General features: G+C 36.4%; 2 protein-coding genes and 1 long non-coding RNA gene across 3 annotated transcripts; 2 read left to right on the top strand and 1 right to left on the bottom strand.

The window, feature by feature from the left end:
- Nucleotides 1-5,067: 5,067 nt before the first annotated feature.
- LOC107886629 (uncharacterized) lies at nt 5,068-5,893 on the bottom strand. The gene is made up of 2 exons (XR_001680810.2): nt 5,670-5,893; nt 5,068-5,430 (listed from the first exon to the last, which is right to left on the bottom strand). It is a non-coding gene; the product is annotated as an uncharacterized lncRNA (long non-coding RNA).
- A 2,607-nt stretch (nt 5,894-8,500) lies between these two features.
- Nucleotides 8,501-9,814, top strand: LOC107887706 (uncharacterized). The gene has a single exon (XM_016811943.1). The coding sequence runs from the start codon at nt 8,501-8,503 to the stop codon at nt 9,812-9,814; it is 1,314 nt and encodes a 437-aa protein (XP_016667432.1).
- Nucleotides 9,815-11,640: 1,826 nt separating this feature from the next.
- Nucleotides 11,641-13,404, top strand: LOC107887705 (uncharacterized). Its single transcript, XM_016811942.1, has 2 exons — nt 11,641-12,339; nt 12,421-13,404. Exons 1-2 carry the CDS (start codon nt 11,641-11,643, stop codon nt 13,402-13,404), a joined length of 1,683 nt encoding a protein of 560 aa, XP_016667431.1.
- Nucleotides 13,405-14,808: the final 1,404 nt, after the last annotated feature.

Here is a 14,808-nt window from a genome sequence, read left to right as displayed (position 1 = left end):
CCTTATCATTCTGAACCTCCATGGCCTCCAAGTTTGAGAGAATTTCTTTAAACACTGTAAAGTGTTCGTGCATAGACGCACCTTCCTCCAAACGATGAGCATAAAGACGCTGCTTCATATGCAACTTGCTGGTTAGAGTTTTTGACATACATATTTGTTCCAGCCTCTTTCATAATGCAGCGCTAGTCTTCTCCTTCATCACATGTTGTAAAATTTTGTTAGACAAATGCAGATGTAATTGTGTTATAACGCCTTTCGATCCTCACGCTTCTTTTTTTCGTCCGTTAATATTGAAGGCATCTTATCTATCCCTAACAAGGCATCCTCTAGATCCATCTGTACAAGAACTGCTTGCATCTTAATCTGCCACAACGCAAATCTAGTGTTGCGATCCAACAGTGGAATTTCATACTTCAACGCCATTACCGTGATCAAGATGAACAAGTCAGAAGCTTGGATACCAATTTGTAAAAAAAATAAAATATCAGTAATGACAATATATCACAAAGAAAAGAGAAATAAAAATAAAGAACACACAGATTTTTATGTGAAAACCCTTTCGGGAAAAAACCACAGGCAGAGAAGAAGAAAATTCACTATGTCGAATTCGAATAATTTACAAGAGGAGTAGACTATGTCTATTTATTGGCTTGTAAAACCATATTCTAATAGAAGTGTAGTAAGATTGAAACACTTCATTCTAATCAATATCAAATAGATAGAGTTTAATAAGGTTTAAAAAACCTTATTCTAAAATAAAATAAAAGAAGTGTAGTTCTATATGGATTTTACTTTTATTTTATTTTACCACTGTATTTTATTTAAATAAGGATTCGGGTCACTTAATTCTAACAAATTCATTTCTATTTATTCAATTATTAACGATTTTATTTAAGTGTTCAAATTAAATGCAATTTGTCAATAGTCATATTAAACTAGTAGAGGGGCCAAATAGAGATAAATAAATTGGGCTACAATAACCTATGCAATTGAATTTCAACTTGACATCTATCAATCACATTGTGATCAGTCTTGGTGTTGTACCATTAAAGGTCCAAGACTAAACTCTCAATTATATATCACTACAAAAGTTAACGAGAAAGCTTTATTGATTGACCTTGTTATATATATGTAACCTTCATAAGACATTTGTAATCGCTTCAAGTTTTATCCGTTCACCAAATTTAATCATTTTTTCTTAAAGTACTATTATATATATATCATAATTTAAATAATCATTCACTTGCTAAAGAATTTAAGTTACTTTAACATGACCTTAAATTGAATTCTATTTACATAAGTCATATAACACCTTTAAGAGGAAATCTTTGGCTCTCTATAAGAGCCATAATTTCATATCTATAAGTAAATTCACACTATACATGAATTGCATACCCAACAAATAGACTTACTTGCTTACTACTTTGAGAACCTTTTAGTCAACAGCCCCTCAAAGCATACAAGTTATAAATGTAAAGTCATATACTCACTTAGGATTAAAGTGTAGCATACAATGAACGTCACGAGTAAATTGATCTAAAAATGGATTCAAGATCATTCAACTTGAGCACAATCCAATGCAATCTAGGCTAATACATCTAACTCTATTTCGAGAGTTGAATCTATTTCAATAGCCAAGACAAAATTATCTTCCTGTGAAGACTTTAAATGATATAGTAGTTCTCACACAAGGTATTTACTCTTTGTAACCCCATGAATTAGAGTCATATTAAGATTACCAATGATAGAAAGTTGTTTTCCACATACAAATGTTCCTTTATTATGTCATTTTCTTATAATTTAACATAGATACTTAGTGAGTCATGTTTACTTATACCATTTTCATTACATGTAACTATTTGAAGATGATATAACACCGAGAAAATTAAATAAAATGTATATATTTCTATAAATAACAAGTTAGTATATTTGGTTTACATCAAATATGATTAAATTACAAATCTAAAGGCCTTTGATACGAACCATAGCCTGAAAGTGTTTAAAGAGAATCCAAGGGAAGTGCTAGCTATTTCTAGTGTTGTTTAAATAAGAGATAATCTTGCTCAAAGTATTCTTGTATAATTAGTTTTTTTCCGACTTGTTTTTTTTCTAAACCAAAAAACAAATACAAATCTAAAGACACAATAGTCTAACAAGCTGAACCAGAACACACAGGGCCTAGTATTTTGAAAGGGTTAGCATATACGGAGGTATCTAAGCTTGAAAATTTATACCAACTTGGTACCTTAACTATTTTTAGACCTAACTAGCACCTAAACTTGGAAATCGTAAGCCTACTTAATTTTTTTTAGGTACTTGACTAACACTATTAAAAATATGCTAACGTGGTCTAAGCGACCAATATCATGGTGATACATGGTAGCATCACATTTTGACATGTGGCCAAAAAATGTTACGGTATATTTTAACAATGTTAGTCAGGTACCTAAAAAAGGTACAAAGTTGGCTTACAATTTCAAATTTAAGTACCATTTAGGTCCAAAACAAAAACATTTAGGTACCAAGTAAGCATGAATTACCAAATTCAGGTAACTCTATATTAACCCATTTGGAAAATAAATAAAACTACCAATTAAAATAATAAAAAATTATATGCTTGTAATTAGTTTTGAGTTTCGATTTATAGCATGTATAAAAAAAGTAAAAAATAAATAAAAAATTATAAATTTTTCTATACATATAAAATATTATAATCAAGTTTAATTATCATATCTTTGTTCCCCATTATGTCTTATGCTACCATGAGGCAAAATATAGGAATTTTATAATGTGCACTTCTTTTAAACTTTGATTGTAATCTCTATCGAATTATTGTTGTTTTAGATCATAGATTGTGTTAAATGCTAAATGAAAGCTTCATTAAACAATTTATTCATCCCTCTTCTTTTATTGCTGTCAAATGGGATTTTCCTGATTTGAGTTGCTGGTGCTGGTACTATGAAGGACATTCGATTGGTTTTTGACATCAATAGCATAAAATAAATAAATATTAGAATAGGGGTTGATTTGATCTCCTAACCCCTACACATCAGTCTTTGAATTGAAGTGAGAAAAAAAGTTTTGAAGCCCTTCCCCTCCCTATTCGAAAATTGCAGTTAAGTTTCTTCGCCGGTATTTTAAAAGGTTAATACCAGTTGTTTTGTCATTTTAATTTTTTTATATTACAATTTATTTTATTTTTTATGGTTTAAAGAATAGTCAGATGTTCGTTTTTTTTAAGTTAGTTATTTTATTATAATTGTATATGTTTACTTTTTATTGTTATTTTATTATTTTTTGTTCTATTTTTACAGTTTAAAACAAATAGAGAATCAATTTTTTTGTAGCAATTCATTTCAATGGTGTTATTTTAGAAACAACCGTTGCTTGTATTCTTAAACCTCATCAAAAAATCAGAATGAGATTCGATAGGACTGTGTCCGTCGGTGATATGAAAGAGAAAGTCATTGAAAAACTTTCTCGGTGTTGTGGAAGGAGGATGACAAAACTATTTTACAAATTTCCAATCTCGTCAAATCTTATCACATTTATCAAGATGGAACTTATAGATGATGATGACGTTGAGATAATGATCGCATTGTACTGTCCGTTAGGGACGGTGAACATTGAACATTGAACCGATTCAATTATCTGTTGAATTAGCAGATGCGGAGCCCGTTGAAAATAACACAGTTACGTCAACAATATAAAGTTAAAGACCCGCGTATAGAGGTTTCCAAGTCGTCTGTGCACGATTTTGACATCGATCTCAACATTGGATGTTCAGATCAGTATGATGGTGGATTACAGAAACATCTAGTCGTTATTGAAACCAATGCGCTTGATGAAGATGGATCCGATAATAATGATTGTTGTGATCACAAAGGTGAAGATTTTAGTGACCCTAATTTAGACGATCTCCTAAACGATATCGACGACGAATGACCGGATAATGGAAATGATCACGCCCTTTTGGCCGAAAACCTGATTCGTGACATCATCATACCAATGATCTTGAGGCCCATATGTCGATGTCGATCTCGATGCAGCACATGTTTCCAATTTTTCGAGTACCTGGAGATCATACTTACTCATTTAATGTTAGAAGATCCTGAATTGGAAGAGTTATTCGTGGGTTAAAGATTTGTGAGCAAAGATGGGTGTGTTGATGCCATCAAGCGTTATGGTTTGAAGGTGTCTGTCGAATACAGGATGGCTGACTCTAAATCAACGTTCTATGTTGGTGAGTGTTGGAAGTTGATAGAAGGGTACAAGTGGCAGGTACGAGCTGTATTTATCCAGAGGTCCCAACAGTGGGAGATACAGAAATTTGTTGAGCCTCATACATACACTTTTGCTCATATGACGTAGGACCATCGCAAGCTTGATTCAAAAATCATATACAATTGTATATTGGCAATGGTTAAAAATGATCCCACCATTTCTGTATCGGTGCTGATTTCCGAAATGCAAGAACAATTTCATTATATAGTTTCATACCGGAAGGCATGATTGACTAAACAGATGGTCATGGATCAGTTGTATGGAAATTGGGATGCGTTATACAATGAATTCCAAGGGTGGATTGTCGTAATGCGAGAGTACATTCTAAGGACTGTCGTTGAGTTGCAGACGTTGCCTTATCACGACCGGGGCAACCAACTACATCTGGTGAAAAAAACTTTTCATCGTATGTTTTGGACATTCGGTCCATGCATTCGAGCCTTTCCCCATTGCAAGCCGCTTGTGCAGGTAGATGAGACCTGGTTGTATAGAAATATACGTAGATCCTCATCATTACGGTTGCACAAGACGGGAATCAGAACATTCTACCAATAGGCTTTGCCATTGTCAAAGGAGAGAACTTGGAGTCGTAAGAATTTTTCGTGGAGAACTTGCAGAGATTCGTTGTCACTCAAGACAATGTTTGCATCATTTTCGATAGATCAAAAGGGCTAGTTACCACAATTAGGTGTTTGGGTGTTCTGTGGAGATCTATCTACTACATGAGGCACATTACGGTGAACTTCCATAAGGAATTAAAAAATACGGGTTGACGAAGACAAGTTGTGAAAATGGGTAATTATCTGTCTTATTTTTTTCCATATATTTAACAGTTCAAGGTATAAGGTAGAGTTGTTAGGAAATATGCCCATTGTGAGACCTAAATTTTTCCCGGGCTACGTAATTCCAGCCCCAATACTCAATTACAGCCCATACACATACAAAAGCAAAATAAATAATAAACCCAAAATACAAACCAATTACATTAAACCCACATAAAACAAAAGCCCAAATTTTTTTTTTAAAAAAAGCCCTAGCCCAAAAAAACTTTTCCAGCAAAGAGAGAAACTACCTCCCTTCAGCCACCATGTGCCCACGTTCTGCACCCACGGCCATCAATGCACTCATAAACCACGTTCACCATACCTACGACGTAAGCAAATAGGTGAAGAAACAGTTGTAAAAATAGCTATAAAAGGCCACGATTATGCATTTTTTTACGATTTTTGGAATACAAAATACACAAAAAGAGAGTAAAGAGCAACCAAGAAACACTTCAAAGGTGGTTATTCATCATTTTCTTTTTTTTTTCTGTTCTTTTTCCTTTTTTCCATTTCCATTCAAATCCGTAAAATACCAAATATAAGGGAAATAGGGAAACTCACCGGAGTTACGACGCGCTCACACCACTGGAAGGCCCAGCTCCGATCGTCACAGTCGGTCTCGGCGGCGGTAGAAGTCTTGGTTATTAGCCTTTCGGCTGGAAACAAGAGGAGAAGGGGAAAGTTTCTAAGTTCTAGGGTTTTTCTTTTAAAAAAACAAAGTTAAAATGTTTTTTAAGAAAAAAATATTTTAAAATAGGTTTTAAATTTTAGTAATAAAATAAAATAGCATTGGGGGAAGGAACAGAACGCGTTTTGACTTGGTCTATGCACATATTCTCTTTAAATGGTTAATTTGCACGTTTGGTCCCTCCCCTTTTGCGCTGACTTGTAATTAAAACCTGTTTATACTTCCCTTGTTTTTTAAATTGTCCTAGGAACTTGCGCGTCTACTCATTTTAGTCCGCACTGAAATGAATCGTTTTGGGCATGGTTTATTTGTTTTTTCCGTCCTTGCGAATTTACGCGTGCTACATTTGGGTCCTGATTTTGGTTTTAACAGTTTATTTTATTTATTAATTATCCCTTTTAGTTTGATTTTATTTCAATTGAGCTTTTTTCCATGTATAATTCATTATTTCTTAAATTTATTTGGCACTCAACTTTTAAAAATTTATTTTAATATACTTTTTAGGTTATCTAAATAATTTTCTACTTTGTTTTTATTTGTTTAAATTATAAAAAAATATTATTGTAAAATTCTATTTTATGTAGTGTTGTTTTAGGATTCTTGTATAATATTTAGTTAAAATACATTTATATATTACTATTATACATATATATAATTTATGATAAAATTAGCACTATTCTATATACATTATTGTTTTCAAATTATTTTATGTAAATATTTTCTTTTAAATTTATTGTATATATATTTTCTTTAAAATTTATTTATGTACAATTTGGCATTCTTTTAAGGATCCTATTTTAAATTGTATATTTTCTGTATTTTAAATATTGTGGTATCTTTGTATATACATTATCTACATTATTTTTTTCATTTTCATATATATATCATTAGTTAAATCAATTTGTTTTGTTTGAAATTATGTTATATATTATTTCTTCTTACATATTATATTTTAATAATCGTTTATATTATCAGTTTTTATATACATATAAGTTATTTCGAATTCTAACATGTGTTATTCCTTTGTATATTGTGCATATGGTTTTTTAAATTGTTTTGTGCTATATTGATTCCTAGTTTTCATATTGTTTTGTGTATTATGTGTCATTTTTTTATTTTGATATTGTATTCACATTTTATTGTTTCATGCATGTAATTATGTTTTTTATTTCTTGTTATTGCATCATGATTATAATTCCATCGATTGTCTTTTATCTCCAAACAAACGAATATATTTTGAGCCGGTTACATAATTGCATATTTGGAAACTCTTCAAAACAAGGCAATGTTTCGTGTTTAGAAATTCGAGAAATCGTGCCCTAACGTGCTGGGTTTCGATTTTTTTTGTTTGGCTAAATAACGAAATGCCCTTTTAAGATTTCGTTACGTGTTTTGGAAATCATGAGGTGATCTCAACTTTTGGAGGCTTAAAATATCGTGTCCTAACGTGCTGGATGTGGTATTATATTCCTTTGGAACGAGTAAACCTTAAAATCCAACTCGATTTGTTCACACAGTTTTAAAGGGATCGTATTTTAATGTTTTTTCAAATTTTCAATATTAGGACATTAATTAGTCAATTGGTACCAATTTTGGGCGTTACGAGGGTGCTAACCCTTCCTCGTGTGTAACCGACTCCCGAACCCTTTTCCTCGATTTTCGTAGGCCCAGAATCATTGTTTTAATAAATTAAAATGTTTTATTAAAATGATCAAGATGATCTGGTCACACCTCGAAAAAGATCAGTGGCAATTCCATACCTCGTTCTAAAGTCGATCCCTATTTTTTCAAACTTAAAAATGGTTTCGATAGTTTGGCGACTCCACTGGGGACCAATAAGAGAGTCAAGCAATAAAATTGATTGTTTTCTGTCCTTTTGTCGAAAATTTAAAATTTGGTTTTTAACATACGTCCCCTTTTATTGCATTTCATGCGTTTTATGGTTTTTGTCATTTTATTTGTGTTTTGCATTTTGAGATTTTTATATCCCCTCGCATCATCTTCCATGACCGTTGTGGTCGCACCTTTAGGTGGGAGTGAGAAACTATGCCTTCGTGAGGTTTTCACCTCTGCATGAGCTAGTCAACTGCTTCCGGGATACATCCGTACCTATGTCTTCGTGAGGTTTTCACCTCCGCATGGCCATAGGGAAATGTATTCCCCTAAACTGAACTTGATCCACATGAGCCTATAATGGGTGAGGGTTGAGGAATCTGCTTGTTCAGGTCCTTTTCTTAAAACCGAGCAGCATTTAGTGAACTATAGGAGCCCGCCCTAGGTAGAGCTATGTTGAACCCTAGCGATTACCCAGTTAGGTGTTTGATTATTTTCTGTTTGCTTTGATTTTTATTTTTTTGTGGTTATGTTTGCATGTCATTTCATATTAAAGAGGTGTCGATTTCTGTTAGGTTGCTAAATTAGAAAGCTTGTTATGGAGAGAAAATTCCTTGATAAAATAGAGGATAATGCGGCTGTCCGTGTGTGGTCAGAGAAAATGCAACTTGAGAAAGGGGATAGCCTAGCTGAGGGGTATACATCGGGGTTGTTGGACTTCACTTGCATCAATGTAACCTAAAACGAGTTCCAGGAATTGAGAGATATATGAGCTCGTTGAGATGATGAGACTAATCAGTTGTTCTATCAAAGTTATGGCAACTTACCCTACCTGCTCGATATAAAGGTGGACAAGTACTTGTTTCGGACTATGGCTCAGCTTTGGAACCCGGCATATAGTTGTTTCACCTTCGGGAAGGTGGACTTGGTGCCTACTGTGGAGGAGCATACAGCTTTGCTTCGTTGTCCAACGGTTCAAGTCGATATAATTTATTCCAAGGCTGCTAATGCCCAGGCTTTTGTAAAGAAGTTAATGAGTATCACCGAGATAAGTGAACAATGGGTTACAGCCCGAATTCAGCAACAGGGTGATGGTAAGTGCATTCCTTGGGTGAGTTTGAGAGACCTGATCGTAGCTCATCCAGATACAAAGAGGAAAGTTGACATTTTCGCCTTAAGCATCTATGGTTTGGTAATTTTCCCAAAAGCTTTAAGGCATATAGATGAAGCAGTTGCCGTCTTTTTTGATCGACTTAACAAGCGGGTCACACCAGTACCGGTAATTCTAGCCGAGACATTCAGATCTTTGAGTGCATGTCGGAGGGCAGGTGAAGGTAAATTTATAGGGTGTGCACAGTTATTGCTGGCTTGGTTCCATAGCCATTTCTGGAAAGTGGATAAGGTTTCCTACCAGGTTTTCTCTGAGAGTTACTCCTCGTTAAACGAGATAACAACCATGTCCAGGAGAGATGACATATCAGAAGAAAATTGGATCTCGCTCCTCCGAAATCTTCAGGAAGAGGACGTTGAGTGGAGAGCTCATTGGTTTGTTCCTGATGAGATCCTCTATCGGTTTGGGAGTTTTGATTGGGTACCTTTGCTTGGAATTTGGGGAGCTATTGGATATGCCCCTTTGCTCGTTTTAAGACAATACAGGTCAAGGCAGTTTATATCGATGACACATGGACTAGCCCAGAGTGAGTTCTCGTATAGGAAGAACAATTATAAAAAGAAGGTTCAAGAGATTTCTTATGCTTGGAAACAGATACGCCGGATGAAGAGATTGGCTGTAGGATCAATGGCGACTCTTGAATACAAGGGGTGGTTAAGTAAAAGGATCAACGATAATGTCCCTGGGCCAAATTTAGAGGGCATTCAATCAATGGAAGAATACTTGAAAGTAATCCCCTCTGAGCTAGAAATCATAAAACATGACTTCGAAAAGAGAAATTTGGAGTTAGGGAAAAAAGATAGTACAATTGGAGGAGGAAAAAATGTATTTGAGGTTGGATGCCGACGTTCAAAAACTCGAGGCCGAGAAGTTGAGAAAAGGGAAAAGAATCGTGGAATAAGACTTGGACAGTTTGAAGACCGATTACAAGAAGCTACGTATGTCGATAAGAACTGCTGGATTGGGAAAGGCATCATAGCAGTGGCGGCAAGAAGTTCAAGGAGAAAAAGCTAGGGCTGATCAGTGGGATAAGAGGTTTCATAATGCTCGAGTACTTGAAAATGTCTGAAAGAAAAGCTTGGTTGAGGGCCAAGATGAGAAGGAGATGTTAGTAGCTCGGGTAGCGGAGCTAGAGAAGGCACTGCATCAGCACCATGGTCGTAACTCTGAAATTGAATTAAGAGCCAGCTTGAGTAGGATCGATGATTTGAAAGGAAAAGGTAGAAGAACTCGAGTCTGCATTACAGAACTGTGAACTTCGAATCGAATTCCTTGAGTCGAATAATGAATAGTGGAAAGAGTAGCTCCGTCGATCGCAGGACCAGGTCAGGGATAGATATCATATCATGGGTGAAGCTATAGCTCAAATATGAGAGTGGCCAATTATTTACAGACCTTAGTAGTTCAAGCTTATGTGCTAAGTGTGAAGTATGAGTTAGAGTCAGACTGGGGTCATGAGCTGGCTTGCCTTCTTAAGAAAGTTAAAACTTTGGGCATTAGGGCAAAGTCGTATATATGATCTGTTTTATGTAAAGGATTTTGCTTTCTAATAAAGTTTTTTGAATGGAATTGAATCAGAATCGACGTCTGTTTAATTTTGCATTCATCTCATGCATTTGTACTTCATCGCATCATGTGTATTAAATTTCACAAAAAGAACCCTAATTAATTCGAAATTGTATTATAGTTATCCTGGAACATCAATACTACACATGTAAAAAAACCAAAGCTATGGATCAATGATTGGAAAAATTAGAGCAAATGCAGAAAGAGATACAAGATCAACTGCAATTACAAATGCAAGAACAGTTGGCCAAGATTCAGAAGGATATGAAAGATCATATGCTGGAATCTCAAAAGATTATGATGAACCAATTGTCTCAGCTGCTGACAGGAAGGCCAGAAAAAGGGAAGAGTCCCATTATCAATAATGAGGACAATAGTGAGATCCTTGCTTACCGTCTAAGTTTCACTCCAATAAATACCCTAGTACCATCACAAGGGGTGTCTGTCAATATCAGACCCCAATATCAACTGATACTTCAGCACCCATAAATTTCTCAATGGGCTCGTGTTCTAACCCTAAAGACAGTCGACAAAATCCTACAATCCCTGATTTAATGTAGCTGAAGCAGGAAAGGCAGGAGTGGAATTCCCAAAGCAATTGGAAGACTGATACAAGTGGTTGGAGGAGAAATTCAAGGCGTTGGAAAGCGCTGATTATAATTGCAGAATAGATGCTAAGGAGTTGAGCCTAGTCCCGGATTTGGTACTCCCTCCGAAGTTTAAAATGCTAGAGTTTGAGAAATACAACAGAACCAGTTGCCTTGAGGCTCATATCACGATGTTTTTTTGGAGGATAACTGGTCATGTCAATAATGATCAGTTATTGATTCACTGTTTCCAAGATAGTTTGTCTGGGGCTGCGGCCAAATGGTAAAATCAATTGAATCGTAGCTAAGTTAAATCGTGGAAAGACTTAGCACAGGCCTTTATGAAGCAATATGACCATATGAGGGATATAGCGCCTGACAGGATCACGTTACAGAACATGGAGAAAAAGTCAAATGAAAATTTTAGGCAGTGCGCTCAGAGATGGAGGGAAGTTGCTACACAAGTCCAACCGCTATTGTTGGAAAAAAATAACCATGCTTTTCATTAATACCTTGAAGGCACCTTTTATTAATCACATGCTGGGGAGTGCGACTAAGAGTTTTGCGGACATAGTGATGTCCAGTGAAATGATAGAGAATGCGATAAGGTACGGAAAGATAGAGGCTGGGGAAAGCACCAGGGGGTTTACCCCGAAAAAGAGATAAAATAAAGTCAACAATGTAAGCATGGGTTATACAAAACCAATCACAGTAAACCAGCCGAAAGCGACAGCCACAGGCCAGCAAGTTTCGTCAAGGCAAGAGTCCAATACAAAGCAGAACGCGGAGAAACCTCAGTTTACTCCCATTCTAATAACGTATCGGGAGCTGTACAAAAGTTTATTCGATGCGCACGTTGTATCCCCGTTCTACTTAAGACCGTTGCAACCCTCATACCCCAAGTGGTACGATGCAAGTGCCCAATGTGAATATCATGCAGGAATCACAGGACACTTGATAGAGAACTGTACCTCTTTCAAAAAGGTAGTCGAAAGGCTCATCAAAATGGGTGTTGTGAATTTCGATGATGCACATAGTGTAGAAAATTCATTACCCAACCATACTAATAATGGGGCAAACGCGATAGTCGAGAATATGGGGAGGAAAGTTAAGTTGGATGTTACAGAAGTGGAAAGCCTGTTGAGGGAGGTTTGGAAGAAGATAATGGAAAGAGAGTTGATTATGCAAGACTTGAGGAGAAAATCCCGAGAGGGGAGGAACTACTGTAAGTTCCATAATAATGAAGACCATGAGATTGAAACATGTGATGAATTCATAGCCCTGGTACAGGGTCTAATGGGCAATAAAGAGCTGGAGTTATTTGAATTTACTGAGGAGGAAGATGTATGCACCTCGAAGGAGAGGTTCATGGAGAAGGTTTCTGAGGTCAATCACCCGGTGGTAATTATTTCATGACCAAGAATTAATGAAGCTGGAGCAAAAATTACACCAAGAGTTGTAATTCAGAAACCCACGGCTTTTCCTTATAAAGATAGCAAAAGGGTGCCTTGGAATTATAACTGCAATGTGGCGTTATCAGGAGAGGGGAGTCCGGTCAGTATGTCAGATACAAAAGCCGAGCTTGTAAAAGGGAAGTCTTTGATGATTGAACAGGGGGAAGAAAGGTCAATATCACTGGTTAATAAGCCTATAACGGAGAAAGAAGCTAAGAAATTTTTGATGTTTCTAAAGCACAGTGAGTATAGTGTGGTGGAACAATTACACAAACAACTAGTGCGCATATCGGTGCTAGCTTTGCTCCTAAATTCGGAGGTACACCATAATGCATTGATGAATGTGTTGAAAGAAACTTATGTCGCTGATGACATTTCGGTAAACAAGCTAGACCGTCTTGTCAGCAACATAAGTGCTGACAATTTCATCTCTTTCAGTGACGATGAGATACCTCCTGCGGGCATGGGATCCACCAAAGCTCTGCACATCACCACTTACTGCAAGGGGTATACATTACCAGGGGTACTAATTGATAATAGATTAGCGTTGAATGTCTTGCCCCTATCCACATTGAATAGGTTGCTAATAGATAGTTCTCATATGAAGACATGCCAGAACATAGTAAGAGCATTTGATGGCACTAAAAGAAAGGTAATGAGAAGGATTGAAGTGCCTCTTCTGATCGGATCGAACACATATGAGGTAGATTTCCTAGTCATGGATATCAAGCCTTCTTATAATTGTTTATTGGGGAGGCCATGGATTCACTCGGCAGGGGTAGTACCATCATCGTTGTACCAAAAGCTAAAGTTGATGACAAAGGGCCGGCTGGTAATGATAAATACAGAGAAGGACATTATTGCATCCGTCACTAGTGATGCGCTATATATAGAAAATGATAATGAGGCAATAGATTGTTCATTTCGGTCATTAGAGTTTGTAAACGCAACTTTCATCGCTGAAGGGGACAGGGTCCCGATGCCAAAAATATTTTAGGCTACGAGGATGAGATTGCAACTAACAGTGGGAAATGGGGCATTGCTTGGAAGGTGTCTTGGAAAGTATCTTCATGAACGAGTTGAGGTGCCGATTTTGGCTGATAAATAAGATCGTTTTGGCTTAGGGTATAGGTCAGATGCAAAGCAAAAGTGAAGGGAGATGAAAAAGAGGCAAGAGAGACGAAGAGCTCAATTGAGTGGGGTAGAGGTCAAGTGGGAACCGATGACTTTTCCCCATATATCCAATACATTTGTGTCAGGAGGAATTATTTATCTTGAACCAAAGATGACAGGAGAAGGAATGGCTGAAGATTTGATGGGAAGTCTGAACATCAATGTCATATCTGAAGAGAAGGTGATGGAAAGAGACTCAGCAAGCATTCGCCCTTATGAGCCTGGAAGTGTTCTGAACAACTGGACTGTGGAAGAAATTCCTGTAGTTTTTAGAGCTAATACAGAGTAATGTTCAAAACACACTTGTTGTTTTAAAGCCTAGAAACAATAATAATCTTTTGTGAAATAGGTTCGTATTCAAAACATCTTTATGCCAATATAAATACGCCTTTATGTCTTATTCTGAGTAAATATTCTTTTATTTTAAGCAAATATTCTTTTCTTGCATTTCACATTTAATTATGCCATACAAATACGCTATTCTTAAATTCTTTTATTTTTCTTGGCTATCTTTTCATGCCAATAATAGGTCTCTAGATATCAATGACATGAGTGACGCTGTTATGGACTCAGAGTTTCCTTTTGAGCGAGACATGTATCTGGAAGGATCTCAGGATTTTAAAGACGATGAAGACTATAGCTTACCTCCAGATTTGTTAAGGATGGTAGAGCAGGAAGAGAAACAGATTTTACCCCATAAGAAGACAGTTGAGAATGTGACCTTGGAAGAGGGGAAGGAGGTGAACATTGAAACTTGCATAACTGAGGAAACAAGGCGGAACCTCATTGATTTATTGCAAGAGTTCAAAGATATCTTCGCGTGGTCGTATCGGGACATGCCTGGGTTAAGCGCTGATATTACGGTGCATCGCGTCCCCATAAAAGAAGAGTGCAAGCCTGTTCAACAAAAGCTTCGAAGGATGAGACCCGATGTTACAGTAAAAATAAGAGAAGATGTTCGGAAGCAATTTGATGCTGGGTTCTTGCAAGTTGTTAATTACTCAGAATGGGCAGCCAACGTTGTCCCCGTCCTTAAGAAAAATGGAAAAGTGCGGACGTGCGTAGATTACAGGGACTTAAACAAGGCCAGCCCAAAGGACAACTTCCCACTGCCTCACATCGACACTTTGGTGGACAACACGGTAGGTTACTCACCGTTCTCATTCATGGATGGTTTCTCTGGATATAATCAGATAAAGATGCATCTTGAAGATAGGGAAAAGACCAT

This window comes from Gossypium hirsutum, chromosome A03, assembly GCF_007990345.1.
Source record: "Gossypium hirsutum isolate 1008001.06 chromosome A03, Gossypium_hirsutum_v2.1, whole genome shotgun sequence".
NCBI classification, from domain to species: Eukaryota; Viridiplantae; Streptophyta; class Magnoliopsida; order Malvales; family Malvaceae; genus Gossypium; species Gossypium hirsutum.
This window is presented reverse-complemented; position numbering and strand designations above follow the sequence as displayed.

Bases quoted from the DNA above. Each gene is read 5' to 3' on its own strand.
- LOC107887706 (XM_016811943.1), top strand. From the start codon at position 8,501: ATGGCTCAGCTTTGGAACCCGGCATATAGTTGTTTCACCTTCGGGAAG.
- LOC107887705 (XM_016811942.1), top strand. From the start codon at position 11,641: ATGGGTTATACAAAACCAATCACAGTAAACCAGCCGAAAGCGACAGCC. The intron at 12,340-12,420 runs GTCAATCACCCG...GTTGTAATTCAG, and splicing joins TCATGGAGAAGGTTTCTGAG to AAACCCACGGCTTTTCCTTA.